Source organism: Centrocercus urophasianus, unplaced genomic scaffold (assembly GCF_019232065.1).
Source record: "Centrocercus urophasianus isolate 14NV4802_14NV808 unplaced genomic scaffold, USGS_Curo_1.0 seq_27, whole genome shotgun sequence".
NCBI lineage: Eukaryota > Metazoa > Chordata > Aves > Galliformes > Phasianidae > Centrocercus > Centrocercus urophasianus.
In genome coordinates, this window is record NW_024884833.1 from 9,357,602 (window position 1) to 9,384,652 (window position 27,051).

Sequence of the window (27,051 nt, forward strand, 5' to 3'; positions counted from 1 at the left end):
TCTTTTTTTTTTTTTTTTTCTTTTTTTTTTTTGCTTTACATGCTTTATGCTGGAGAGATGATGTTAAAGACTCTTCTCTCCTGATTGGAAGAGATGGATAAGAGGACATACATACAGAGGCTGGCCATGAAAGAAGTAGCAGAAGTCTTCAAGTTGTGCCACAAAGGCATCTGAAATGCCAAAGAGCTTTTGACGTGGTATGAAATATGTAGATATGTCACTGATATTTCCATAAAGAACAAAACCCAATTATCTTTAATATTTTGCAACTCTGAAACTAAGATTAACTTAACTAAGAGTTAAATACTTTTGACCCAATTTTGAATTCTAAACATACACTTTTTATTACACATTAGGAATAGGGTGGGTTCAAGAAAAAAAAAAAAAACTAATAAAAGATGCTTTTCTTATGATAAAGAATATACTTACAGTAGCAATACCAAGACAATAGAAAACCTACAAATATAATCAGCTTTTCATGTGGCTTAGAGTACTCTCAGAACAAAAAACTGCTTGGCTTGGTATTTACTATATGCTTTGTGATGGAGATTTTCCATAGAGGACATGTGTCGAAGCATTCTATGTGGGCAAAGATGCTGAGCTGACGTACAGGAAATAAACTGAATAGTAGATGATAGCTTTTCCTTTTGTAGAGAGAAGCACTACTGTATAGGGATGATTTCAAGGAGATTTTGGCTAGTGAGGAGACTACTCTGGAATAGCATCCTGTGTTTGCTTTGGTTGAGACTGGTAGAACACTTTTGTATATTACATACCACTTAATTCTGAAATACTTTTACTACCTCAGCAATTCTCACTGTATTTGGTAACTTGAAGTGGATACCTATGGTGGTAGAAGCCACAGCAAACTGTGGACTGATTTGCACCTTTGGAATTGCTCTGGTATATTTGACCCAAGTTTGTATTCCTAAGAATTCATTTTGTAAGTTACTTAGGGACAACTGAAATTAGCATGTACAGATGTCTGAAGTTCATCATTTGTGGTAAGAGTTGCAAGGACTACTCTGAGAGAAGGAAAAATCCATCAGAAATTTCTACCGTTTTTTATTTATATACATCATTGTCATAACAGTAATACAAGCATAAGCCTCAAGATATATCAACTGCAAAATATTAGACTCCAAAGCTAACTAAGTTTAGAGAGTTTAAAGTTTTATTCTCTTGTAGATGCAGCATTTAGTATCAGCCTTTTATTAAGAAGTTGTGACTGTAGACCTAGGCTAGATGAAGTCGTGATATGTCAGTTTGCATTCGGAGTGATGTTAGTAGTAATTCTCACAGTCATTGGAATTCCAGATTATTATACTGTCCCAAGACCAGATATACTTACATTATATATGACAAGGTAAGAAGATACCAGTTATAGAGGTTTTGCTTTGTTTTTAAAAATTGTGTTTCCATGTAATTCATGAGTTGTTATGAGGGGAACTGTGTGAACCAAGGTGGCAAATATTAAAGTGCACTGTATAAACAAGAGAGTTACTTTCAAGCTGGTACAGCAAAATTTTTTCCTGCCTTTCCAGTAGGATATACATCGTGGCTGGCAGTGGACATTCTGAACTCCTTCAGAATTTCAGTGTGGTGCCTGCCTTTCCTAGCATAATAAACTGGCAATGAACTCTCGTGAGACAGGGAAGGTGTATTGCTGCCCCTGCCTGGGCTGTGGACTTTTTTTCTTGTGTTCCTTTCCTATTTACTCCTCCCAAGTCTTGCTCTTAATGCAAGAGACTTCACTGCCACACGCAGCTGGAGGCGGAATTGTGTTGATGCTTGTGAAGAGTTGTGAGATCTGGAGATGGAGAGGGTAAGAAGGAAAGACAGATGGAGTTTCAGATCTGTTTGCAAGCACAGCTGTGGATAGGGGTACCTCAAGTATGTGGAAGTATGCCTGAGTGCTGTAGTGGGTTACTTTTGTGTAGCAGAGTAGGTAGAAACAACTTAATTCATATCAGGGCTGCTGGCTTTTCTGTGGTCATGAGATGGAAAAATATGCACTGAATTTCAGCTTTGTTCCATAGGTCGGGCTGCTGTAGCTTTCTCTGCAGTTGTGCAAGACGTGTTTCTTTGGGCAAAAGTAGTAATTTCAAGCGTTCTCTGCAGCCTTCTTTCCTTTTCTGCTTTTCTTTCTCTACTTAGCCTGTCTTAAAATCTTTTTTTTTTATATGTTGCTTTTATTCAGATTACGTGTAGCATAATTATGACAACTGCTTTGATCGTGGATTGTCTTTGACCCTTGCTGAAGAAGAACATGGTCAATCAGCGAGAATGCATCACTTAGCACTGCTGGATTCATTGACTTTTTATCCAACTTTAGACCCCTGCAGTTTGTGAAATGGCATCCGCAATAATTTTCCAAGCTCTTGACCTGTGTCAACAGCTTCTTTATCCAACTGTCTTCATCTATTTTTATGTGCAAATTGACTGCTGCTACTATGAGTCAGAGCATACTGATAGGTTAGGAAAACAGCCTACTGTTCAATTATTTAAAAAACATGCAATTCCTCTTAAGCGGAGCAATCCAGCTTTAGGAGTCTCACTTCTGTGGCTGCCTGTCAGCAACGGGAGGTATGCCAGTGGCCTCCCCAGCCCTCCTGCATTGCTGAGTGATGGCTTCAGTCTCAGCTCTTCCACAGCCAGGTTGTGTTACTTGGAGATTGGCATATCCTCCTACACTCCTTAAGTCCTGAATTTTTTTACTTTTTGTTTTCATAAGAATGTGAAATACAAGTGGAGAGTGTTGTCAGATTGTGTGTTAAGTAGAGCCTGTCACAGAAAGTTTGATGATGGTAACAACTCATAACTGACTGTTTCTGCTACCATAAGCAGTCAGAACCATTTTTCTTTTATATCCCACAATGGGCCAGGCACTGTCTTGGTTTCTTTCTCTGGAAGTACCACCCTCTCTCCTGTCCTTTCCTTCAGCCTGGGTCTCACATAAACGTCAGCACTCAGTGTTTAGGAGTGAAGGCTGAGGTGCAGCAGGTGCAGTGTGAAGCCATCCCAACAGAGAGCAGGTTGTCGCATGGTTTAATGTTGCCCCTTTTGCTCATTCAGCCTGACTCCATGCAGATTCACTGCTAGCTTGGTGATACTTTCCATGTGCTCTGAGTTTTCTGTCCTTTCTTTCTCTTTATAATGTTCATCTGACACTTGCTTTCATTTTAGCTGAGCAGGAATTTGTAATTTCCTAGAGGTGCAGGACAGACTGAAGTGAATGATGCTGTGATTATGTTTGAGAGTGGTACCTTAAGTAATTCCTTTTCATAAACTGAATACTCACATCTTTTTTTTTTTTTTTTTTTTGTTCTGCAACATAAAAATAATAGATTTTGATGTGAAATGCATACATTACTCAGAGTTAGGGTGTTCCTTCCCTGTGCATTCTTTCCTCAAAATGGAAAGGTATATGCCTCCAACTTGCTTTCATACCTTCTTTTTAATGGTAACATTTTCACATGCTTAACTTGACACATTTTTAATCAATTTGAAAATATTTATTCAAGCAGACCTCCTCATGACATATTTGAAAAACGAAGTAAGTGCTGTTTCACAAGGTTATCTCGTGTTTGTATTTTAAAAAACACCCTGATTTGATAATAGGTGGATTTTTCTTTTTTTCAGCTTTTTAAGTTTTCCCATTTGTTTTTCAAAGTTTTTTTCACAATTTATTGCAGTAGAGTTCTTACTGTTGCATACATACACGGGGCTGCTTTTTCATGAGTTCTGTTAAATAAATGAGAACGAAGGTTATAGAAAGCAGTTCTGTTTCACGTAGAGATAACATTTCTTTATATTCTTTATGCCTACAGAGAATGAAAGCATGATGTACTAGAATAAGCTCGGAGCAACTTTTATTCCATAGCGTTGTTTCATGCAGGTTTGTGAAGAAGAGCTGTGTTGTGTATAGAACAAGCCTATGAGTGAGGAGACTGGAAATGATGATTTTTTTTTTTTTTTTTTTTTTTTTTTTTTTTTTTTTTTTGGAATGGTTTGGTCTCCAATCTGGCTTGGCTTTGATTTCTAGACATTCAGGAAATGGAACTTTCAAAGCTGAAGTCAATGGGAAAATGTGCACTGTTCCCCCTCAGCAAGTGTGACTTTATGGAAATGTTAAAATGCACCTCATTGTTCGCATAGAGTCTCCTTTTGGCAAGAGATGGGAATCTGTATAATCAATTACTTCAGAGATTTTCCTTCAAGGACTATAGTTTAGGAAGTGTAGAAACTTCTTAAAAGAAAATATTTTTATACAAATGAGCTCTTTTCATACTGAATCAAACAAATCCAAGATTTACCAGGCATTTGACAGTGACACGTGCATGAATACCCATAAAATACTCAAAGGAAATACTAAAATAACTGCTGAGTCTTGACCTAGTCTTCATTGATATATCCCAGTAATTGTATAGTGTAACTTAGACTAAAGACTACTGGCAAGTTTTTCTCTTCAGTTTTAAAAGAAAATAAACTAGCCTTAGTATTCAGTAGAGTGTTCTATTTCTGTAGCAGTGATATTTTCTATAAACTAAGCTTTATGCACTGACTTGTCAAATGAGAAAATGGGTTTCCTGGAATGTTTTAAATTACATCCTAGATGGGTGTATCAGCGCATCCTCAGTATAAAAATAGTTACTAAGCAGATCCTGACTGAAGCTGTTTGATAAAAATCTTGCAGAGAAGGCTGTACCGAGGATTGTGATCAAGCCTGCTGTATTGCTTAGATTTACTCTGGCTAGCATCCTGCACTGTCTCTCTCAACACAGTACACAGTCACTGTATCTTAAAGGTCATTTTGACTCCCTCTTCCCCTTCTATTTAATTGGATATCTGCCGGTGCCTAAGGTGAGTCCTCCTAGTGTACATCGTATCTATGATTATGGAGCTGCCCGTGCTATCTTCCCATATGTGTTCTTATGCAAACATTTTATTTGCATAAATCTGTATTTGAATGAGACCAAACAGCTATTTTATTTATAGTAATTTTACGTGTACATGAAATTGTCATCAGGCTTTATGGGAAGAGTTACATTTCTTTTTCTGGCATTGGGTCTGATTGTGCATGCTGTACAGTCCTTCTGCAGAATTACTCTTTCATATGTTTCCCCTAACTTTTCTGGGAGCTGAGGAAACAGAAATTATAGGCAACATCTAGCATGTTTTAGGGGCAGGCTCTCTGACAAATACACAATCTGTAGAACAGTTACTTCATTTTTTTTGTTAAAAGGTGGTATATATCTATCTGTACGTCACTAAAATCTTAACCATCAGCTATGCTGGATTGCATATTATTGAATATTAAATCAGATGATCCAAGCTCCTGTAAAAACACATGCTTGTACAAAAATATTTATGTATATGCATATACAGAATTGTTTATTTGTCTTATTATTGTTCATATTAACTGGAATGGCACACTGAGACAATATTTGTGATTGTTTAAACTAAAGGGCTGTCTGATAAATGTTCTCAGTAATGTCATCTGGCATAACAGGAAAAGAGAGAATGAATTAATTGTTGGGGGTTTTTTGAGGCATAAGTGTATGGATGTTCACTCTCAGCAAGTACTATGATGCCTCTACTGTTTATCTTTTTAACAATCAGTAGATATTTGCAGCTGAATAGGGAGTAAATAAATGGAGAGAACATATTTTCACAGTTACTGCTAAAGAGTTTTGCAGTTTGTCTTGTGATGAAAACCCCTCTCCTTCTTACATATATTTCATGATAAGATTTAGAAGGTGGAACTGTATAAGCCTTGAAAATCATATTTGGTTGTTCAGACACATTGAATCTTTTTTGTTATTGGTTGCTAAATACTAGCATAAATTGGTGGAATTGTGGTCCATGGTTTGAGGCAATCCAAGCAGCTACTGAGTCAGGAATCAAGTGGTATACAGCCTTTCATCCGGCTTCAGATGTGATGGGAGGGCTGGGCCACCGGCAAGGGATTAAAAGGGTGATGGGAGAAAAAAAAGCTGTTCTGAGGGTCTGAAAAAGAGACCATATATTGGCAGGAGGTGACAAGGAGATAGGGTTCATTAAATGTTAATTATAAATCAGTCTTTGTCATGGAGGAGAGATCCATTTAAGAGGGATGTTGATCACACTTTAGAGCAGCCTCTTCAGTCTTTTGGCTCTCCCTCTTGTTGCCTCTGGCCAGATACACTCTACATCTCACATTCCCTCCAGAGTCCACTGCATGACATACAGAAGGCTGAGTGGGTGTCCACTTGATGGGATCTCTGGATCTCATAAGATCTGAAGGGCAGCCAGCTGTCAGATCATGAAGAGGGTGTCTACCAAGATGGATTGCAGCTTGGTCCGGACGAGGAGCAGTGTAATCATGAGGAAAAGGCACTCTGTCAAATACCTCAATTTTCTCTGAAGCTGAAAAGGATTTACAGTGGTTAATAGAAGAACAGAGAAATGGATTTCTGCATGAACATTACCTCATAGTCTTGTCTTCTTAAACCAGACAATTTCTTCACTAGTAGAATACTCTTAACCCTGAAGTTGATTCTTAAGAAAGGGAAAAACACAATTCCATTTTCTAAAAGAAACCATGGAAACCATGTAGTAGCAATGGTAAAGGTAGAGGTAGTATGGATCTCAAGCAGAACTTCCACCGATGTCAGTGGACAAGTCTCTCTAAGGACCTCATGATTCGAAGCTGAATTGCAGATACAGTAGAAATTATCCTGCCATGGAAAAATGTCAATACTGTCTCTGACAAGTGACAAAGAGAAACATGTGACCTGAAAGTAAACTTATTCTGTATATATGTGTGTGTGTGTGCATACGCAGATATTCATGAACAGCAGAAATAAAAGGTGAAGAGTTGGCTGCTAAGAGGAAATAGCTGTCTTGCTTGGGAAGAGGTGAATTCAATTTTTATAGTTATATCCCATGAAACAATTCAGGAAAAATATGAAGTTTAAGTGAGATAGATGTGTAAATATAATCTCTTTCTATGTGGATAGTTATGCTGTTCACATTCATAGAAACTAGCTCCCACTTAGACTAGCCAATGCCAAAATGCCTGCAGTCCTGTCTGCTCTAAGGCTGATGTCACTTTCAGTCTTGCTCTTTCTGAGTGTGTTGTGAATCTACGAAGAGGTATCTGACGGAAAATAATCTGATTTTAAGAACTCTGCTTTTAACCCTTAACTTTGATGTTTCAAGTTCTTTTTGATGTTGTTATAATTTGACCTTTTGCTCAATATCGGTCTTTTTCTCCCTGTACTAGTACTTTGCACTAAATTATGTTCTGGAGCACCTGGCAGAGAGAATCTTGACGCAGAGTTACTCTACTAAAATACATATTTTAATTCTGTTGTATTCACTCCAAGCAGTGAAGATGATTTAGATATTGGTTAAGCAGAATATTTTAATATTTTACTGAAAGCTTTTGTTCTCAGAAACAGACTTAAAACAAAGAACAGTCAGAAGTATAATTTATTTCTGCTTGTGACCTACTGTTACACTTTATAAAACTAGTTTTACAAATTCGAAAAAAAGTTCAATTCTAATAATGAAAAAAAAAAAACAGCATTCAAAAGATGATCGCAAATGAAATTCTTCTAGCAGGAGATATAAGTAGTTGTTCAGGGAGATTTGTAGCACTAACAGAATTGGGCTTATTCCCTAGTGAACCATATGCCAAGGTGAGCTGTGCGTTTCGACTGCCAAAATGAACTCCTTAACATGAAATATGTCTTTGAGTATGGTAATGGGAAACTTCCCAAGATTTCACACATTTCTTGATAATCTCTATGAAACCCTAACACTTACCAAATGTTTTCCTGGTTGGCAGGTGGAGTGGATACAACAGCAGGTGGTTAAAAGAAGGATAAAGAGGGATTATAAACCTGGAGGTACCCAATCCACTTATTTCAATGATCCCAAGTGGCCAAGCATGTGGTACATGGTAAGTACATAACGGGTCATTGGCTTTGTTTCATGCCAGCATTTAGTTGTCTGCTATGATGTTTTGAAACAGGGCAAAATAGTGTGTTCAGAAGTAGCAAATTTCCTTTTTTTAATGTAACTAATGAGGGTCTGTAAACTCCTTGCAGGTATTACAAGAAATCCCAGGGAGCTCTGCAATAGGAAACATTTATTAATGCATTCATTCATGAATTCTTCCTATTGCAAGATGTCTTGGGAATTATTTATTAGAGGATAAACTTTCAGCAGTGAGAAGGAAGGAACTTGGCTGCAATCTGTGGGAGCAGTGAAACCACTTGTTTTCAATGTGTCTAATTCACTGTCTCAGACATTAATGTGGTACAAATGTGTCCTGAAAGAGGAGAAAAGAGCCCCAAACACTATCTGCTCAATGTTGTAATTACATTCTCTTTAGTAATGAACAATTCCATTGTTAAAGTAAATGGATTGTTTATACTGCTTCCCGTCTGACAAGAATTCTGTGTTTTCTGAGCAAACTTATTTTTTCATCTTTGCTTGGTACTCACAGTTAAAGCCTGGAGTGGAACTCCTTAGTGACCATATTATCCTCATTGCACCTATGAGGGTACAAATAAAAAATTCATACCTTTGGTTATAGAAACTGAGAAGTAACAAGTTAGGCAATGGAATCCACCTCCCCATGATGGATACTACAGACTTGAAAACTTTCCCTGCTATTCTGCTGTCATAGTTCTAAGTATTTGCATCTTGTTTTTTCACTATGTCAACTTCGTCACTGGCAGCAGGACACTCAAAATGTTTAGCTTGATAGAAGGAATTGCTTCAGACAGTGAGGAAATTATGCCTTTTTGGCAACAATTTTGCTGTAGATAGACAAAATCTTTTCAGGTATTTTGTTAATTTCAAAACACTAGTGTATTATTTCATGTGAATGAGCAAGATTGTTCTAAGAAAGCATTACATTTTTAAAAAGTGTTTCTTTTTAACATTCATTTCGTTCTGGCTTGTAGTTTTATTGTTGCATGGACTGAAAAAGAAACAAGAATATAATGTAAGCTTGAAGTAATTTGAAAACCAATTGTTCTTAATAAACACAAATAGTCAAAACTCCTCATCTTCATTATATAACATATGAGTATGTCACCAACCAGAAGTTTCAGCTCTGTCTTTAAATGAAAGAGGAAGTACAAATTTGAAGGAAATAATAGCAGCAAGTCAAAAGCCTGCTAGTATGGTTAATGTTAGCTCATGTAATATCTCCTTTGCATTCCTAGCTTTGCATGCGAGTTTTTTTGTGTGTCACCATGGCTTTCTGGTGGAATTGGATTCGTATTTTTCTTGTTTTGTTTTGTTTCAAATCGATAAGAGGCAGTTATAACAGTTACCTATAGTTTTATTCAGGAAGACATCAGTCTCCTGTTTGTAAGTCAGTTGTGTTGCCTGGCCACATTGTTTCATAAACTCATTAGAGCAACAAAGAAAGTTTAGTGTTTGTTGTGTATAACTTTCAGAGTACTTTCATCTTTGTACCTGTATAAGAAGAACCTTACTTGAAAACACTCTGAGGAAGGACTGCCCCTGACTGATTGCATTTGCCTCCACTGAATAACTCTTGTATTTGCAATATCTTTAATGTTAGTGGTGTGATGACATTTTGTTGAGAGCAACCAGTAAAGTATTAGCAAGTGCAGTGTTGGAACTGAGAGAATAGTTAAAAATATGCGAATGAGTTGATTTCAGGACTGACATGGTTCATTACAGATATCCTCATATGACTGTATTTGTGATCGTAACCATAGCTACTTTTGTTAATCTGGTTATCTTTATTAGTTAAAGAGAAAATAAAGGAATTGGAGGTTAGTTAATGATGTCAGTCATTGCTGTGCCAGAAAGAGGTTTTTAGGTTGCTGGCTGCAGATGTGTTACTGAGAAAGTAATAAAGTATTATCATGTACAGGTTTGCATTTTGATTAATAAGTAACTTCCTTGTGGTTAAGATTGATACCTTTGGCCATTGAACTGGTGAAATCTCCAACAGGGCCGTAAATATAGTTCACATTTGTTGACATAAGAACTTTTATTCAAAGACTTCATCAAATAAAACATAATTAATATTTTTCTTGTCCAATTTTTCTTCACATCGATCTCCGTTGTAATTTCAATAGTTGAGACTAGAAATAATGCATTTTTGTTTGTGTGAAGTCAATGACAAGAATTTACAAAGGGAATTCACGCCTGTTTTGAGTGATTGCAAAGGTTAAAAGTATCTCTCAAGAACTTTTTCATAAGCTAATTGAAAGGTTTTCTTTTTATAGCTCTATTTTTCTCAATTTAGTCTAGAAACATTCATAGAAAGTGTAGAGAAATTAGAAATGTAGATATTTAGTGGCTTACAGTTCATAGGATCCCAAAGCAGATAGAACATCCAGAGCCACTCATCAGCTAAAGAAGTATGCTGGTACTTTTTCATTGCTACAGGGTTAGGTACTGAGAAATAACTTCTTTCATTGCTTTCTAACACTTAAGTCAAGGGAAACATATTTTGTCTTGCCTCACTCGGAGCAATGAAAGCTGGGGAAAAAACATCTACTTGATCATGACCTCTGATATTTAGGTATCTGTGTTAAGGGTAAAATAGAACCTTTTCATAGATCAAGTAACACACAAAACTTCACGTGACAGTCTCTGTACAGCTACTGTTTGAAAATGACCTACAGACTTAGTCAAACTTGCTTAGAATGATACCAAACAAGTAAAATCAAAAGGAAGGATGGTTCCTAGTTAAAATGTCTTTCCAAGTATTGAGTCAGGAGGAAGCTAAGTCCTGCATGCCACACCCAGAGCTCAGCTAGTTTTCTATTATTATGTTCCTTCTGTTAAATTTCTTCTCTTCCATTGGTGTTGACCAAATAACCTGTTTGTCAATAACTGGATGAACAATATATAATCTGCTTGTGTAACTGAAAGAGGTCGAAGTCAACCCTAAAATCCTACTGCTATCTGAAACTGTTTTACTTAACTTGTAGTAACAACAAACAGTGTGTTTGGAATGACTTAAGGGGAACTTTGTGCCTAACTGATTTCACTGTTCCTGACACTTGTTTTAATGAGTTTTCTTCTCTTGGAAAAAATGGTCATAATAAATACAAGTGCCGGGAAAAAAAATTGCAAATATATGGGAAGATGTGGTGAATACGACCACTATGACTCGCTTTTAAATAAATTTACTAGATTTCAGTCACAGTACTCTTTTCTGACTCTTCTTTCCCACTGCTTCAGAATACCTTCGTTACCGTCAGGAAAAGCTGGAGTGATAGGCACACAAGTGCTACCTTCTGCAGCTGCAGTCTTGCTCTGCTGTTATGCAGGCTCTCATTGCATAGTTTTGTAAAATAGAACATAACTAGAATAAATTAATTTACCATTGATTATTTTTTAACAAGCCATAATTAGTCTACAAAGACACAGACTGTCTTTGCAGTCAGCTCAGGAAAAAATCTTTTTCAACATGGATCGAGTTTAATCCTCTTCAGTACTGTTATCATCCATGCTATTGTTAATAGTAATCGCTATTGCTGACAGGACTCTCTAATTTGGAGAAAAAGTTTCCATTTCTTATGAGGTGCATCCTGTTCTGCATGGCCTAGTTACCTACACAAGAAGTGAATATAGAAGAAGATATTATTGTAAAACTAAGAATTTACTGGAAGTACAGTGTTTTGAATTGTGAGGCTGGAGGGAGAGGCACTGTTTTGTAGAGCACATAAGAATAAATACAATAGTTAAAGTGTACAAGCCAAATGTTTTCTTATGTTGGATGCTACTGCATGAGCAAAGAGGAAAGCGGTGTCCAGAGGTAACTCCCTGCAGCTGGAGAAGCATGGCATTGTCAGAGAGAAGCACGGCGAAACTGCCATTTGCAATTTGTCCATAGCAATGTATATCAATAGAGTGAGAATGTATTCCTCTGAGAAGCTACAGCATAAAATAACTGAGCTACCCACAGAATTGAATAATATAACTTTAAAAATGGTGTTCTGCTCAGAGAAGACACTAGACAGTCTCTGAAATGCATGCTTGAGAATCATCATGAAAATTTATATAGCAGTGAATCTTAAGGCTGTAAGCCACAGAAATAAGTGGAACATGCGAACAAGCCTCTTGACTTTTCAGATAGAAAATGAGCAAGGCGTTCATAAGCTCATTGGAATGGAAGAAGAATTTTACTTATTAGGTAATATAAATCAAATAAAACATATTTTTATTGTTTTTGCATTCCAAACTAAAATTAAGCATAATTCAAAGCATTATTGAAGTAAAGTTTCCATTTTGCTTTACATGTGTCTTAGGTCCACAATGGCGTTAACTCACCTTCTTAATTAATCCTTTTAAGGTCCAATTATGCTATTATTCTCTCCAAACTAAATCCTTTCTCTATTTTTTTTTCTGAATATTTATTTTCCTCTACTTTTGTTTGCTCTTTCCATTCATTCCTCATTGTTCCTTCATTCTAGACATAAACCATGCTTTGACAAAGTAGGTGGAACACAAAGTGCATTTGGAGGAGTACTAAAAGCAGACACTTTACAACCATTTGTTACCCACAAGAAAAAATTTTGTAAAGCTACATTGTACATCTCATTAATCTTGTTTTCTCACAGTGAGGTAACAATACAGTGCAAAAAGACTACTGAACATTATAATCTACACGGCCTTTTTTTATAACAAGAAAAACATTAAGTAAATATGCTGCACTTCGGTTGCAGAAAAAAATCAAATTGCAAAATCTCTGAAAAAAATACTCTCAAAAAAATATGTAAACAGAAATTGCACAATCACAGAATCACAGAATCATAGAATGGCTTGGGTTAGAAAGGATGTTAAAGATCTCCTAGTTCCAGTCCTCCTGCCATGGGCTGCCACCCACTAGATCAGCCACTACATCATGTTCCTCAGGGATTTGGTCTCGAACACTTCCAGGGACGGGGAATCTACAACTTCTCTGGGCAACCCATGCCTCTGCCTCACAGCCCTCTGCATAAAGAATGTCCTCCTTTTATCTAATCTAAATCTTCCCTCTTGTAGTTACGAATTGTTCCCCTATCACTATTAGATTATTAAAAAAATCAGTGTCCCTTCTGTTTATAAGCTCCCCTTAAGTGCTGGAAGGCGGCAATGAGGTCTCCCTGGATTATTCTCTTGTCCAAGCTGAACAAGCCCAGCTACCTCAACCTTTCATCATAGGAAGGGTGCACCAGTTCTGATAATCTTTTGACCTCCCTTTGAATTCTCTACAACAGCTGCACAACTCTCTTGTGCTGGGGGCCCCAAAACTGGACACAGCACTCCAGAAGGGATCTCATGAAAGCAGGACAATCACCTCCATCTCCCTGCTACCACCTTTCATAGAATCATAGAATGATAAGGTTGAAAGGAACTGCAAGATCATCTAGTCCAACCATCCTCCCATCACCATTGCTACCACAAGCACTAAACCATACCTCGCAGCTCCTCATCCAGACGCCTCTTGAACACTGCCAGGGACAGCGACCCCACCACCTCCCTGGGCAGCCATTCCAGTGCCTGACCACTCTCTGAGAGAAAAAGTTCTTCCTTATGTCTAAACTAAACCTGCCGTGGGACAACTTGTAGCCATTTCCCCAGGTCCTGTTTGTTGTGGGAGAAGAAGCCAAACCCCAACTCACCACAGCCTCCCTTCAGGAAGTTGTAGAGTGCAATGAGGTCTCCCCTGAGCCTCCTCCAAACTGAACAATCCCAGCTCCTCAGCCGCTCTCCTAAGACCTGTGCTCCAGACCCCTCACCAGTTTCATTGCCCTTCCCTGGACACGTTCCAGGGCCTCAATATCTTTTTTGTAGTGAGGGGCCCTAAAGCAGATCAAGCATGACATGCCTTTCATGTGCTTGCTGGGCTCGTGCTTGCTGGGCCTGATCCCCTGGATGCCATGCACATGCCGTGGAGCCCTTCTTGTAGATGGGAATCACACTGGCAAGCCTCCAATCCTCTGTGAGCTCTCCAGATATCCAGGAGCACTGGTAGATGGCTGACAGTGGCTCAGCAGTCACCCCCGTCAGCTCCCTCAGCACCCTAGCTGGATCCTGGTCAGTCCCATGGACTTGTGACAGTCCAGATGGAGGAGGGGCTCTCTGTCTCTACCTGAATCACCAGGGTGGTATTCTGTGTAGCATCCCAGACTTCCAGATCGGAGTGTAAAGTGCCCTGAGGATAACTGATCTGCCTATTAAAGGCAGATGTAAAGAAGGCATTGGGGACATCAGCCTTCTCCTTATCTTCAGTGGTCATGTTCCCCACTGCATCAAGGATGGAAATTCTCCTTGGTTCTTCTCCTACCATTTGTATATTTGTATATTTGTAAAAAGATTTCTTATTCTCTTTGACTGCAGTGGCCAATCAGAGTTCAAATTGGGCTTTTGCCGTCCTAACTTCCTCCCTGCAGAACAAAAGATCACTTGTGTTCCCGTTTCTTGAGCTAAACCCCTGAAATCTCTTCTCATAGTTCACAGGCTTCTCTGAGCAATTTCATCACTGCCCACCTGAACTATGAGTAATGGAAAGTAATCAGTGGACCTAACCAGATTTGGGAGTTTTCTAGTTATGTCCCTAACCTGGGCTCCAGGAAGGCAGCACACTTCCCAATGGCTCGGGTCTGGTCTGCATATGCCCCCCAGGACACTGTTGGCCTTCTAGGCCACAAGTGCACACTGCTGACTCATGTTAAGCTTTTCATCTAACAGTATCCCCTAGTCCTTCTTGGAAGGGCTGCTTACAATGAGTTCTTCTCCCAGTCTGTACATATGTCTGGGATTTCCCTAACCCAAGTGCAACACCTTGCACTTGGCCTTGTTGAACCCCATTTGATTCACATGGAACTTGTTCAAATCTCTTTGGATGGCATTCCTTCATTCTGTCTTATCAGTTGAATCACTTAGCATGGTGTTGTTCACAAACTAGCTGAGCGTTTGTGGGATCTCTTCATCTATGTCATGATAAAGATGTTAAAAAATGCTGGCCCCAAGACAATCCCCTGGGGGGCACCACATGTCCCTGGCCTCCACCTGGACATAGAGCCATTGACCACAACCCTCTGGCTGCAACTTTCCAACCAAGTTTTTATCCACTGAATAGTCCACCTTTAGAAATCATATTTCTCCAATTCAGAGATAAGTATGTGGTGTGGGACCATGTAAAAGGTCCGATGAGTCCAGGTAGACAACATCAGTTGCCCTTCCTTTGTCCACTGTTGCCATCACTCCATCATAGAAGGCCAGACTGCTCAGGTACCATCTGCACTTGGTGAAGCTGTGCTGGATATCTCAGATCACTGTCTCATCTGGTATTCCTACTTTTCAAAACTGAATTGAAAAGCAGATGCCCAAATTTTATTGTGAATGAAATAGTTGGCATATAAAATGAAACAGCATATGGTCACGTGGCTGGTTGTCTAGCACCAAAATAAGATTACAAAGGAAGCATCAGGCTAGAACTGAGTGTTGATCAGCACATTGAATTACTTTTACTTACCAGCCAGTATTTATCAGTTTTTCTCTCATGCATAGGTCGTTCTGAAAGTAATGCCTCCTATTTCTTTCTGTGGAAACTACACAGATAGAAATAACACAATAACACTATTTGATAGAGGAAATTTTCAGTAACACTGTTTTTCAACATTGTCACCACCATTGGCTATGAATTTTTGCCAGAAGAACCTGAATGCCACATGCAGAAAAAACTGCACCAGTGGAGGTGGCCCATTGTTTCACACCGACTATGATGACATTGTTGCTAAGAAAGTTTTGCCCAAGCAGCCTATCTTCCATTGGCTTGAACAGATGGGAGTCAGAGGGTACCAAATCTGGACTATATGGTGGGTGTGGTAGGACAGTCCAGCAAAGATTGGCAATGTGCTCCATGGTCTTCAAACTGATATGGGGCCTGGTTTTATCATATTCCAAGTGAAAGGCTGTCTTCTTCTCTGGGCTGACTCTGGAAGTTTGAGCCTTTAGCTCAGTCAGCATCACAGTGTAGAAGTTAGAATTCATAGCTAGTCCAGGTTCCCAGCAATCCATAACAATCTTCTCTTATCTCAAAAAACAGTGCATCACTTTACCTGCCAAGAGCCACATCTTGAACATTTGCTTTGATTATTAACATGTCACCACTCCATGGACTGCCATTCTGACTCTGGCTCATAGTGATGACAACATATCTGGTCACCAGCAATGATGCAATTCAGGAAACTGTCAATTTCAGCCTCATATTGTTTCAGTAGTTTCTGACAAACTTACGTATAGTTTTCACTCTGTTCCTGGTGAGCCAGAGAACAGAACATGTCCTGTGGGACCCACGTGCTGCAAACTTTTTGATATTCAACACTACTGACATAGTTTCTAACACACTGAAGCCAATATTCAGCCCATACACAGTTCCCTCATCATAATCTGCTGCATCACATGGATCAGCTGAGCAAGACTCTCTTCATTTTGTGATGTGACAGCTGTGCTTGGCTGTCCAGAACATGGCTTGTGTTTCATGTTTTCACTGCTGAAACGCACCACCCACCACCTCACTGTGCTCACATCAGCTGTTTTGTTTCCAGAAATGTACAGCAAGTGTTGATGAATGTCACTGGGTGCCATTTTTTCCTCGTGGAGATGGAATTCAATCACACCCCTTTGCTTCATACACACTTCCATGTCAGACGCCCTTCTGCTGCCATCTGTCACATGGCAACAAAATGTAATATTGTTGGGAAGGTTCAGTCTCTACTGCCATACCACCAACATCTGTCTACGACATTGTGAGCCAACACAATAAAATAGGAGGTATTACTTTTGGAACCCTCATAATTGTCCAATTAGATTTCTGGTACAGACAGATGCAGTGTCATTTACACCACAACTGAAAGCTCTACAGCCTGAGGAGCTCTGAAGTAGTTGGAGTAGTTGCATATAGGACTGGCTGTCTTCAGTTCTGATGATGAAACCAAAACTCAGGAAATGTTGCTTACTTTTCGCTTTCTACAGGAACTCTGATGTGAGCATTGCTTTGAGCTTTGGTGAAGGATCTTCTTCTCTAGTGTGCTGTACAGTAGCAGACCGATAGTTTATTTGTGAGCCCTTAGGTGAGCTGTACTAGCATTCACAGAAAAGAATACTCCTGCTCTGGTGCTGTATATTTTATACTCAAGGGCCGCCACAGTACGGCTAATAAGACTTTCCCAGCAGTGAGTAATGTGAGCCTCCTAGGCTTCTGTTAGCCTGAAATATGGTGGAGGTAAAAAGTAATACAAGCCAATTGTTTCCCATGTGCTGCTGCTGATGTCTGTGTGGAGTTGTCTTATGCCTCCCTTGCAACTCCAAATGTGAATGGCAGAGCTGAAAAAAAGGATTTTAGGTCAGCTAAGGTGAGTGGGACTGTGGAAGGAAACCGAGGAGGACAAAAGAAGGAATGATGAGAAGCCTGATGGGGTGGGGTGAGGGAGGCTGAGGGGAGAGAACAGGTCCCATTTTAAGCCCAAGCACAGAGAAAACAGAATCTGGAACAGATTTTCACCTGCCACAAATTAATATTTACCATCTTTACTACTGCCTAGCAGTTTACTTCAAGCCCACCTATGTCAGACATTAGTACCTAAAGAAAAACCTCAATTTCTTCTTACTGTTCTCAAAATAATTTTTCTCTCTTCCTCTCTGTCTACATAGCTAAAGCCAAATCATTGTTCTTCCTGAGGTGGCATGACATATTTCTAAGTGTTTTGCATATTTTGAAACTTGGATTGCTTTTTGCATACGCTTTTTGCATTTGTGGTTTTTCTTGCACATGAAGATTGAGCCCTTAGTTTCTCAGAAAGGATACAATCTATGACTTCTGTGGAAGTACCACTAGGAAGAATCAAACTGCCTGTCAAAATATCACTTTGCAAAACTGTAGCTAGGAAACATAGCTGTTGTTCTCTGTGGACAAGGTAGAACTAGAAACATAAAGTCATGAAATGCACAATTTGCCCTGAATTCATTCAAGACTGGAAAACAGCAACATACTTTAGGTAATCAAAAAGACAAAATTAGTAGTTTTAACCTTATCTACTGAAAAGAGACTGTTAATGCAACTACTGTAGCAGGATTAGCAGGTTTAAAGTCCAGATAGGGTACCTGATGTTTTCCTGTGGGACATTCCATTATGGTTTACAGGTCAGCATCCCTGGAAGTTTACAGAAAACACAAAGTGGAAGTCAGCAATGTTCACAAATCGCACCAGCATTTTCACTGAACCTCAAAGCAGCAACAGTGAAATAATTTTCATACTCATTTGGAACAGCTTTCTGGGTGTCAAAGATTTGGTAATAAATCATACAGCATTAACTCATATTCCTCTACCAGTCTTCAGAGGGAGAGTATCCTCTTCTTTTTTTAACTTTAAAAAAATATTTAATATGTGAATTTTTTTATAGTAAGAGCTAAGCCACATTAAGAAACTGGTACTCTTCTGTGCCATCTTGTTCTATGAAATACTGTGTATAAAGTTACAGTTTTTTTCAACTGAATTTTACTGGCTATTTTCTGCAATTAAAGTACCACAAAATCTATGCTGAATTTCTAATGAGCTATAACAAATATCTCCATTTATCTTCAGTTCAAAATAAACAGCTAACAATAGATTTGGAATATAATCAGACAGAATACTGCTTAGATTAACTACAAAATGTTTTATACTGTATGCGTTCAATAATACATTTAATGTATTTTAGGTTTTTTGTCTGGGAGCACTTAAACAAGAAACAAATTTCTGAGTACTCTGTACCCAAGCAAGCCTGATCTATAAAGTGTTCTTTGCAAAATAGAGATGAGAGTAGCACAGTTTAGATCTAAGATGTTAGATATCAGACCATTTTTAAAAATTATCTTTTTCTTTTACTGATGACAAATGACGTATGACTCAGGCTATCATGAGAATTGAGGTATCAAAACTCTAGCTTTCCTGATTCCTACATTTGTGCAGTTATGCTCTCTTCCCCTGTACTCACAAGAAAGCACTGTAGCTAAGGTTATAAGTGTGCCAAGATCACAATCCTTGCTGACCCTAAGGCTTCCCTGGACCATGTTTAAAAAAATAAGAAAATTTAGTGAGGAGAGAACCTTCAGTAGAGCACTGACATTATTTATGGTACTTCTAATGCCATAAAATCTGTGCTATGAGTTCCAGCTGCTACTGCTCCAGCTACTTAAGAGTAGAATAGAAGAGTAAAAGTACAACAAACTCCATCCGTGTCATGTCGGTGAGAAGTCCACTAAGTGTGTTCACATTCACATCGGAAAGGTCCTTGCTGTCTTTTAAATACAAATCTGGTGAAATTTAACGTAAATGAGGTGATCACTTTGAGCTGAGACTCAGAACACAGAGGAGTCTGTCAGCACAAAATCCAAGGCCTCCTTAAACAGGTTGTTGCTTTTAGAAAGAAATACCAATACTGAGGGGAGGAGCAATGTGGGCAATAACTGTGCTTGCTCTTTTGCTACAGAGGTTATAAATTCTGTGAAAGCTTAAACACTGGCTTTTTCAAAATAAGCTTATTTCTAGCAAACAGCAGAAATGCATGCCGGTCAGAGAGAGGAAGGAAATGTGCAGGAGGGAAGACCCTCAGACAGGCCCAAGAGATTCGAATGTGAATCTTTTACACTGCTGACAGTACTTTTGTCTTGCCCTTTCTATTCTATTAGAATCCACTAATCCATGAACGAGCGTGTCATTTTGAATATGCAATTGCCCTGTCTTTTATCTATTTTTATGTGAATTTCTAAAAGAACAAGAAGGTTATTTTCAGTTTTGAAAGCAATTCAAAACTACTTTAAGTTCAAATACCATAAGCGTAAAGGCCTAGGGAGAGACAAATCTAAATATACATAAGAGACTACACATTAAATATGCATTGAGGTTTTCCTCTTGTGTGTCTTTAGGACAAGATAGAGTATTAATGAATGGTAAACTATTCTTGGAAGATGCTGTTTTATAATATTAGTTCATGGCTACAAGATTATATTTGGAAGCCAGAAAACCCACTTACAAAAAAATAGAGACAATATTAAGCAAAGAAAAAGAGTTTCTAAATTTATGAAGATGTTGAATAACTTCCTTTTTGTTCAACTCCCATGTGCTCCTCCACATTTTATATTGAATCAGATGTTTTTCCTTCTGTCTTCTGGTCTGGGCTCAAATAAGCCAATGTAAGAGTTCAGAAACAGTGTTTGAATGAACAGACCCACTTTGAATGAGTGATCCCAGCTACTGCAACAGTGAAATCCATCTATTCTTGATTAACTAAAGCCTAATTTAGGTGAATTGAAATACAGACAAAGGAATTAATACAGCCAACTTAAATAGTCCAGTAGCCCTTAGAATTTGCAAAGGAATCAGTACACATACAGAAAATGGGATTCTAGAAGAACATCCTGAATTCTTGTACCCCAAGTACTGCATGCCTCAGAAAACTTCCTCGGTGACATCTTCTAATGAGGACGTTTTCCAAGATATCCTAGAGACTCATTATCTCACAGCCTACTCTGTATATTCTCTTCACCTCCAATCCTGTCCCGTTCTCTTCCATCATCGCATATGACTAACTGAACATACCCAGGGGAAGCAACATAGTAGAGAAGAAAGAAACTGAGGGTGAGAGAGTATCATTTCTAACACCAGTGAGAGATTAGATTCTTTCAACCTTCCTGATGATCGTGACATGCTTGGTTTTGATTTCATTATTAGATAAATTTGCATTTGTCATATAGTTTCCCTGCTTTTAAAGTAGTCTCCTGCAGTTTCTACCTGCTCCCACTCTAGAGTGATGATGAAATCACAGAATTATATAATCTTTAGAGTGGAAGGGTCCTTTAAATGTCATCTAGACCATCTCCTCTGCAACGAACAGGGGTTTCCAGTGCTAGATCAAGTTGCCCAGAGTCCTGTCCAGTCTGGCTTTGAAAGTCTCCAGGGATGGGGCACCCACCACATCCCTGGGCAACCTGTTCCAGTGCCTCTCCACTTTCACTGTAAAAGACTTTTTCCTTATATCCAGCCTAAATCTACCTTCCCTACTTGAAACCGTTTCTCCCTGTCCTGTCGCCATAATCCCTGTTAGAGTCTGTTCCCTTCTGGTAGCTCACCTTTAGATACTGAACGGCTACTATCAGGTCTCCCTAGAGCCTTCTCTTCTCCAGGCTCAACAGCCCCAGCTCTTTCAGCCTGTCCTCGTAGGATAAAGGTTCTACCCTTGGATCGTTTTTGTGGCCCACCTCTGGAGCCTTCATAAAAATGGATGTGACGTTTCTTTTTTTCCAGTCACCAGAGCCTTCACCTGATTGCCATTACTTTTCAAATATCATTGAGAATGGCTTGGCAACTACATCAGCTAATTCCCTCAGGACTCTGGGATGCATCTCATTGGAACTCACGGACTTGCGGATGTTCCGGTTCCTCTGGTGGTCAGGAACCCGATCTTCGCTTTCAGTGAGAGGGACACTTCTTCCCCAGACCCTTCATTCCAAATCAAATGTTTGAGGGCTGTGTGATGAGCAGTTATCAGAAAAAACTGTGGCAAAAAGGTTGTCGAGTACTTCAGACTTCTCCTTGTCTATTGTTACCAGCTTTAGTTGTCCCCCTGGGACAACATTCATTAACTTCCTGCTGCCCAAAACTCTGTGCTGAAGTATACCTTCTATTGTGATTACCAACTTTTGCCCTGCCCTGTTTAGAAACCTTTTTGCCTGGAAAAGTCTTTGTCTTTCATATGAATAACAGAGCAGTTGCATACATGGATTTTTTTTTTTTTTAGAACAGTCAGTATCTATTCACAGAGATGCTGTTGGATTAAAATTTCTAAAGTTTTCTCCAGAAGTATTACAGTTTTTTTTTACCAAGTATTTGTCACCTACTCATAAAGGTTAAAGGAGATAGAAAAAAAAAAGAAACATCATCTCAATAGAATGTGTCACATTAATTCTCCTTTGACAGTATTGTTTTGTATATTTAATTGAATTTCACAGATCATTCTATTCACATTAGTTAATATTTCTGAGAGTAGTTAACATTGTACAGGATATGCATAAAGCAGCACCTAACTTCAGACACCAAGACCGTCTTTCCAAGCATTTGAGAGCAGTTTTATGGCAGGAAAAGGTTCATTTCTTCCAGACTCTACTTTGTACTGAGTGTTTTGTGGAGTCTAACGCACCGCTGCTTTAGTCTCATAGCAGCCTGCATCAGGATCTGAAATTTGGTTCATTCATTTCCCAGGTATAAGAGAGAATTGTCATGTTCATTTAGTTTGATCAACAGTCACTACAACTGGTAATCTACGTTCTCAAGCCCAGAATTTCTAAATAAAGTGCGGTAAGCTTCCTGTAAGACATAAACATTAGGTAAAAGATCATGTCTGGGAAGGAATCCAGAATAAGAACATTGTTTTAACAATTAACGTAAATTAACTTACGCCATGTAGTTGCATATTTGTCTTGTTTTGTACTTTTGTTAGGTTTTTCTCCCTAACAGTTTAAAGAAGCTTCCACCTTCAAAAATTCCTTCAAGTTACTTGCATGCTGCATTTGAGTCATGTCTTCACACTCAGATGAAATAAATACATTGAGCTTGTTAAGAATCACTGTAAATTGTTTTTCCAGCTCTTGGTTCTGAAAACAAGTGGCAAGGACTCATTGTTCCTTTTCCAGGAGCATCATTTTTGAAACTTCAGTACTAGACATATGCACATCAATCCAGAAAGTGTCCTTACTATCGTTTTAAGAAGTGTCTTAACCCACTTTTCTTCTTAACCCACTGCTTACCTATCGAAAGACAAATATGGTTTTATAGAACATTTTGAATTTACAAGTGACTTTCTACCTTGCCCCTTAAATCCTTTTCACTATTACTCTGTTTCTGGACACTTTCATTTTATGACTTGCGGTCTTAGTCTTGCATAATTTTATGATTTTATATATATAAAATTATACTGCAAGCACACTGTTTAAATAGGTTCACATTCACAAGTAGTCCCTAGCACTGTCTCTATTGCTGTAATTATTTCCCACTCCATTTGTTTGTGTCATCGTATTTGAGAGCATGCTGTAAGAGAATGTAACTTCAGTTTCCCATATTAATAGAAAGCTGCTAGCCTCTCAAAATTTAAGACTTAATAATTGCACATGGTGGCTAATGATTTCTTAAACAGAATGAGTTAACAATATCTGTTAATTCATCATAAAGGCTTCAAAGTACAGACAGACATATCAAGCCCTCTGCAAACTTCCTTATCAGCGGCTGTGTTATTAAATACTTACAGATTTGTTTTATTTCTCTATTGGATCCAAAGATCTCATTACATTTTCAAGTAAATAAAAGTATTTTTGTAACTTCCTCGTGCATTTACATGATAGAACATGACAGCTTAAAAAAAAAAGATTGGAGGTATATTATATTTCCACGAGAATTCCGTTTTACTTAAAGACCCTTTAAGCCTTCTGAAGTATTTTTGGCACCTATTCATGTCAAAATAGTATTTTCAGTTATACAGAAGAGCCAGTAGGAGAAATGAAACAATAATGAGAGGAAGATACATTTACAGGTGAGATTCAGAAGATTCAGCTGGCAGGAATCACAGAAGAGTTTAACAGATATACTAGGAATGGCAAGAAAGAATGCAAAATGTAGAGAAGAGGAGCCCGAAGTGTGTTTTCGTTGCTACAATACTAGGAAAAGTGGAGGATGCAGAAGAATTGTCAACCATCACAAAATTAAGAACTTTTATCTTTAGTTATTGTTGCTTATCATCTTTCATTCTTACAATGCCCTTACCATAACTTTCTTTAGTGCTTTCTCTGTATTTGTCAGCTGCAAATTTCCTGTTTTTTTTTTTTTTTAAATTAAGTACGTGCAGGAGGTAAGGTAGTTATCATTTACAGGCACTGCACTTTAAAGCTGAAACATGGCTTTACACACAGATTCAGTATAAACCTGACAGTAACAATGGTGATTTTCCTTCCATTTCAGTTACATCACTTTTATTTTCTATTCTTTCACCTGGATAAAATGCCCTCACAATAAGGTTGTGAGTTTCTCTGTCTTTTCCTGTTTGCTTCAGTCTTCACTGGCAGTCAGGCTTTCCATGCCTCTCTCCTGAGCCTCTAGGCGAGGGCTGGAGGAGCAAAATCCCTCCCATTGTAAGAGATGAGCAAGTCTGAGCCTGCCCAATGAGACTGGATGAGTACAAGTCTATGGGGCCCAATGACATAAATCCCAGGGCCCTGAAGGAACTGACTGGAGCCACTCTCCACCATATTTGAAAATACACGGCTGTCAAGTAAAGTCCTCAGTGACTGGAAAAAGAGAAACACTGATCCCATTTTCAAGAAGAGGAGAAAGGAAGACCCAGGGAACTACAGGCCAGAGAGCTTCACCTCTGTACCTGGGAAGATCATGGAGCAGACTGTCCTAGAAGACACGCTGAGACAAGGAGGTGAGACAAGGAGGTGATCTGAGGCAGCCAGAACAACTTCACCAAAGGCAGACTGTGCCTGGTGTGGCTTCTGGTGGACAAAGGAAAATGCAACTGACGTTGTCTACGTGGACTTGCAGGGCCTTTGACATGATGCCACACCACATCCTTATCTCTAGATTGGAGAAGTATGGATTTAAAAGGTGGACTGTTGAGTAGATAAAGAGTGGAAGGTCACAGCCAGAGAGCTGTGATCAATGGAATTATGTCCAGGCCAGTGATGAGTGGTGTCCCCTTGGGGTTAGCTGTGGGACTGGTGCTCTTCAACATCTTTATCAATGACACAGACAGTGGGATAGAGTGATCTATTTGTGTATGAAACCGTTGTCGCCTTGTAATACTTGAGGGGAACTTAGGAGAGAGACCAACATTTTTTGTGGTCTAATAGTGATAGGACAAGGAAGAGTGGCTTTAAGCAAAGAGAGGGGAGATTTAAGTTAGACGCTTTAGATAAAGAGTGCTGAGGTAGTGACCCAGATTGCCCAGAGAATCTGTGGATGCCCCATCCCTGGAAGTGTTCAGTGTCAGATTGGATGGGGCACTGGGCTATCTGATGTAGTGGGAGTGTAGTGGGACTGTAGTCCTCCCATGGCAGGGGAGTTTGAACTAGGCAATCTTTAAGGTCCCTTCCAACTCAAGCCATTCTGTGATTCCTCCAGTATCAGTTCAAAACTATTCTCAATTCTATTTTTATTGGGCTTTAGTAGTAAAAATGGGGTTTAATTTAATAGCAACTCTTAAAGATGCTTACAGTCTTATAACTAGAAAGTAATATTGATCTAGACAATTGGTCTGTGCCCAATTCTCCATGAAATCAGTGTTTACTAATATAATACAGTTCTCCAGATCATTATTTGTATTCTCCTTCGTATTCTCCAATACATTTTTTGTATTTTCTGATACAGGTGGAATCCTGACACTGCTGATATTTCTTTTAATACTTTCTGCAATTTTCACAGCAATTTTACATTCTCTATTTTGCACAGTATTCTATTCTTAGCACAGTCCTGCGTTCCTCCAGCATTTCAGAAGCACTTTAATGCTTAATCAGCAGAGATAAATTTTCTGAGACAGTAGAAGGAGTAACTTTGTGGTGCTTTTTAATTTATGCAAAACTTTTGTTTCCTGAATAGTTCTTCTTGGGCCTCCTCAGATTTCTCAGGACTAATTCTCAGATTTCTGCCAGTTGATATCATCTGCAAAATATAACTAGCCACTCCCTCTAGTGGTTTGGCCTTATCTTCCCAGATTTCTCTTATAATACACAGCAGGCCTTGCATTCATCAACCAAAGTACATTCAAATGGTGAATAGCCCATTGGTACCTAGGATACTTACTTCCCTATAGGCAAACTAAAATAGCAGCCATTCATCTTAGTATTATCCTCTACTGTTAATGAATTTTCACAGCATGCATTTTAGTGTTAAATTAAATATTTCTATAAGGCTATCTAAAGAGGGTATGGAGTGATTTTTATACTTCTGTCTCAGAAGAACTGTTTACTAGGCTAAAATTTTGTCCTCTGACAAGTTACAATCTCCTCTGACATGTCAACCCAAGCAAATAATGGAACCCAGGGTACAATAAGCTGATGGCTCTTTATGGCTCTTAGGGAAAAGGCTTGTAAGGTATTGAGTAGCAAAGGCACTGTGATATAGCTCGAGCCCCAAGAACTTCATATGCCCACAGGAGGAAGAGGAAAAACTGTTTCTCTGTTACTTAGAACAGAATGTGAGACTGTTTCCATATTCTGAACGACATATGCCTCGCTTCTGCTCCCTCTTTTATCCCTCAAGGAAAAAAAAGGGGACATGCATCTTTCCCTCAGACTCCTGAATAAGTCCTGTTGTCTCATATCCCTCCCTGTCATTGTCCCTCTCTCCCTCCTTCTCCTGCACAACATCCTGCTACCATTAACACCAGATGTCACCAGGCTATTGCCTCATGGATCAAAGAGATCTGACCACAATGCAAAATAGAGAAAAAGGGATTGCAGTAGCGCAACAGTCCTCACAAAGTTGCATCTGAGCATTCAGAACCAACATCTCTTCATCTTTTTCCTCACGAGTCCTCTCATCCATACAAGTTCAAAGCATTATTAGAAAAACTAATTTTTCTTTGTCCTTCTCAATCAGACCTCCTTTACTCCAAGAGTTGTATAGCAGCAAAGCCTTCTTAAACTGTTTCCTTGTATCACCGTAGAATAAAAAGAGAGAGGAAGGGGAACAAAGTAGGTTTGTATAAGCTGCAGTCTCCTCCCGCTTTCATCAGTCTGTGAGAAGGTTGATGATTAATTAGAGCCATCTGTTCAGAGTCTTCCCTCTGTGTGGTGAGTTTGGTTCTGTCACATATGTTCACACAAAGTCTAAATAAAAACCCTTTCCCTCTCCCATGCTTCTTACCAACATGATACAGGAGTAATAGTCTTTGACTTGTAAATGGCATAAGAGGAAGTTGTGAAGAATGTGTATTTCATAGCTTAGAGAGGATCCCTAGAAAGCTATGAAAAAGCTATTTTAAA

General features: G+C 38.8%; 1 protein-coding gene across 4 annotated transcripts in view; it reads left to right on the plus strand.

Annotated features, from left to right (window-relative positions):
- The window catches only part of PCSK5 (proprotein convertase subtilisin/kexin type 5), a 265,188-nt gene that overhangs the window by 39,670 nt on the left and 198,467 nt on the right, over nucleotides 1-27,051 (plus strand). For all 4 annotated transcript variants that reach the window (XM_042826954.1, XM_042826951.1, XM_042826953.1 and 1 more), the window contains exon 3: nucleotides 7,835-7,948. In XM_042826954.1, coding sequence (XP_042682888.1) covers nucleotides 7,835-7,948 — 114 coding nt within the window. The remainder of the gene's footprint in view (nucleotides 1-7,834; nucleotides 7,949-27,051) is intronic.